A 3282-nucleotide genomic window follows, 5' to 3' on the forward strand; every position below is an offset into this window, starting at 1 on the left:
CTCCTAATCCATGGTGGCCTCTTGGCTAGCACAGGCTCGGACCAACGTACCAAGTGATGCTTTATAACCCTTTTATTTTCTTGCCATAATAATCTAGCTCTAAAGAAATCATACTACCTTTGTTTCAATGAATAAGTTTATATTATTTTTGAAAATTCAAATCATATAAAGTTTGGCCAATTTTTAATAAAAAATCCTTAACATTAAAATTAGTATCATTAGATACATCATGAACTATATTTTCGTATGCATATTTTTTGATAGGTTTTTTTAAAGTTTAGTTAAATTTTACTTGGCTTGACCTTTTAAATTAGAAATCTTATTCATTAAAACGGAGGGAGGGAGGGAGTATCTTTTAACAACACCTTTTGGAACCTTAAAAGGGGACATCATCAATGATTCAATGTATGTGCATTGCTTAAGTACAATTGACGTTACGACCGATGGCGAATCGCCTTGAATTTATGTTTGCTGCTTAATGACTCCGAAATTCATTTCTTGCGTTTGTGGAAGAAGAATTTCCCAAATTTAAGGAAGGGGAGAAAACGGGCCGGGCCGGGCCGTACCTGGTTTCCCGTCCCAAGCGTGTCAGTGACCCAGTATTAAGGAAGGGACGATCGATTTGGTTTCTCTCTCCTGTCAGTTTGCTAACTTTGCTTGCTTGCATTGCATGCATTCCGATTTCTCCTCCCCAACCGCACCACCCATCCATCGCATAACCTCCTCCTCTCCTCTCCTCCCATCTACTGCTTACTACTTTAGCTCCCCTTGCTTCAAGCTCATTGGGCCATGGATCTTCCCTTCCCCTCTCCCAGCTAAGCTTGACCGCTTCTTCATCCACCCACTTCACACACTAGACATACATACACATACTACTCTTGGCGATCCGTGATCGATCGATCGATCGCTTCTTCCTTCACCCATCTTCAAATCAGGAGGGATTGAGCTGGCTGATTCGTTTCTTGGTCGATCGATCCGCCATGGACGATGTGGTCGTGCTCACTACTAGCTCCACACGGCACAGCTGTAAGGTCTGCGGGAAGGGCTTCCCCTGCGGCCGATCACTCGGCGGCCACATGCGCTCCCACGCGCTCGCCGAGGTGGCGGCGGCGGCGGCGGCAGACGAAGAAACCACCGATTCTGACGAGGACGACGAGCGGCGCTGGATACAGGACGGCGCCGCTCGTCCCTCTATCGTGGGAGCGGGTGGCGCCGGGTATGGGCTGAGGGAGAACCCCAAGAAGACGCGCCGGCTCTCAAGGTCCCCAGGTGCTGACGACGTCGACGATGACGAATATGACCAGGAGCTGTCGCCATGCCGACCGGTGTTCGGCCACGTGCGCAGCCATGCACCGGCCAATGGCGGTTATTCTGACGACGAAGACGTCAGAGTGGAGGGGCCGGAGGCGGAGGACATGCTGATCCGTACTGAGGCGGCGGTAGTGATGGCGGGGCCGGCGCCCAGGCGGAGACGGCGCTCGATGCGCGTGCCGGCGCTCCCGCCGCCACGCGAAGTGTTCGACAAGGAGCCGGAGGACGTCGCGATGTGCCTCATCATGCTGTCGCGCGACACCGGCGGCCTGTGGGGCAAAGAGGAAAAGGGCAGCACGAAGAAGGCCAGGAATGGCTTCTACCACGACTCCGCCGGCTCCGACGACAACTCGGCCCTTCTCCGATACGCCGACGCCGAGATCGCAAAGCATGGCAAGAAGAGGAAGGCCGCCTCTTCTGCCTACGCCAGCGGCGAGAAGCGTGGCCGGTACGAGTGCCCCGGGTGCGGCAGGGCGTTCCAGTCCTACCAAGCGCTGGGCGGCCACCGCGCCAGCCACAAGCGCATCAACAGCAACTGCTGCACTACCAAGGTCTTGCTCGATCAGCCGGAGCCCAGCGTCGAGACTACAGCCTCGTTCAGCACGCCCTCGACGCCGGATGCCGACGACGCTTATGGAGCGGTGGCTGCCGTGAAGGCAAAGAAGGCGATCAAGTTCGAGTGCCCGATCTGCTTCAAGGTGTTCGGCTCGGGGCAGGCGCTCGGAGGGCACAAGCGATCTCACTCGATAGCCGGTGAGCTCTACGACCGCAACCACGCCGACGCTGTCATTGCCGACACGGAGCAGTCCTTGATCGCGGCCAGGTTTCTTGATCTCAATCTGCCAGCTCCAGGAGCCGAGGATTAAATCAGTGCCGGACCAACCAAATTTTGATCTCACTGGGTATGTACAGATTCAGATTCGATTCATTCTTTGGAGTTTCAGGTTATGGTTGATCTTGGGGAAATAAACAACAGCTGCTATCTTCTCGGGTTCAACAAACTTTCAACCAATTCTATAGTTCTATTCTTTTCTGTAGGATCGTTTTTGGCTTCTTTTTGCAGAGTGTAAATAAGCATACGAAGAACCTGAGTTCATTCAATAAATTGCTTTCAGTTATCATTAGTTTAGCATCGCCTAGCTCACTTGAGTTCAGTAATCTTGCTAGTATTTGTTTATCCGCTTCATCTGTATCTAGTCCAACTGTTTTGAGCGAATGCTAAGCAATCTGTTTTTAACTGAACTACAATTTAGTTGAGGGACTGGTAGTGGCAGTTCACTGGACAAGTAGAATGATGCATGCTCCTCAGTGCAGAAGCACTGTCACTCATGATAGTGGTGGTTGGTTACATTAGGCAACACAGAAGCAACATGAGCACTTGAAGTTGAACCATCTTCATTTCTCTATCAGGGACTGGGGCACACACCTGACACAAGGGCCAGTGGCATATGATCCAGCAGCCAACTAGAACAAACAAGTTTACTCAACAGACTGATGCAACAAACCAGGGAGTGAAATGATTGATTAGCACAGTGAAACAACCAACAGGCAACCAACAACAAGATCATCAGGGCAGAGATTGGTGCTAAAGAAAATACATTACAGTTGCTCACCTGCCAACCAGAACACAGGACAAGCAAAAGCCTTTATCACTAACCACATTGCCCTCTCTCCCTATGTACTGTTTTAGCAAAGCCTTGGGCACAGTAGTTTCTGTCTTCCTGCCTAAAGCCAGTTGCTAATCAATCATGATCTCCATGAGCATGGTGTTGTGGATGTCCCTTTATTGGCCATCTATGTTGAACTGGTTAGCTTTAGGGAGCACACAGACACAGGACGTGGGTATAAAGTGTGAACACACTGACGAGTACTGAAGGTGACCGTGTCCCATTCATTGCATGAACCCAATCACAGTATCTGCAGACCATGTCACACTGGACCGGGAGTGTTAAAATCCCCCTTTTACTTGGC

At 50.6% G+C, this 3282-nt stretch overlaps 1 protein-coding gene across 1 annotated transcript; it reads left to right on the forward strand.

The window, feature by feature from the left end:
- Positions 1 to 980: 980 nt before the first annotated feature.
- On the forward strand, positions 981 to 2177 carry LOC124695790 (zinc finger protein ZAT4-like). The gene has a single exon (XM_047228606.1). It carries the CDS (start codon positions 981 to 983, stop codon positions 2175 to 2177), a length of 1197 nt encoding a protein of 398 aa, XP_047084562.1.
- Positions 2178 to 3282: the final 1105 nt, after the last annotated feature.

This window comes from Lolium rigidum, chromosome 3 (assembly GCF_022539505.1).
Source record: "Lolium rigidum isolate FL_2022 chromosome 3, APGP_CSIRO_Lrig_0.1, whole genome shotgun sequence".
NCBI lineage: Eukaryota > Viridiplantae > Streptophyta > Magnoliopsida > Poales > Poaceae > Lolium > Lolium rigidum.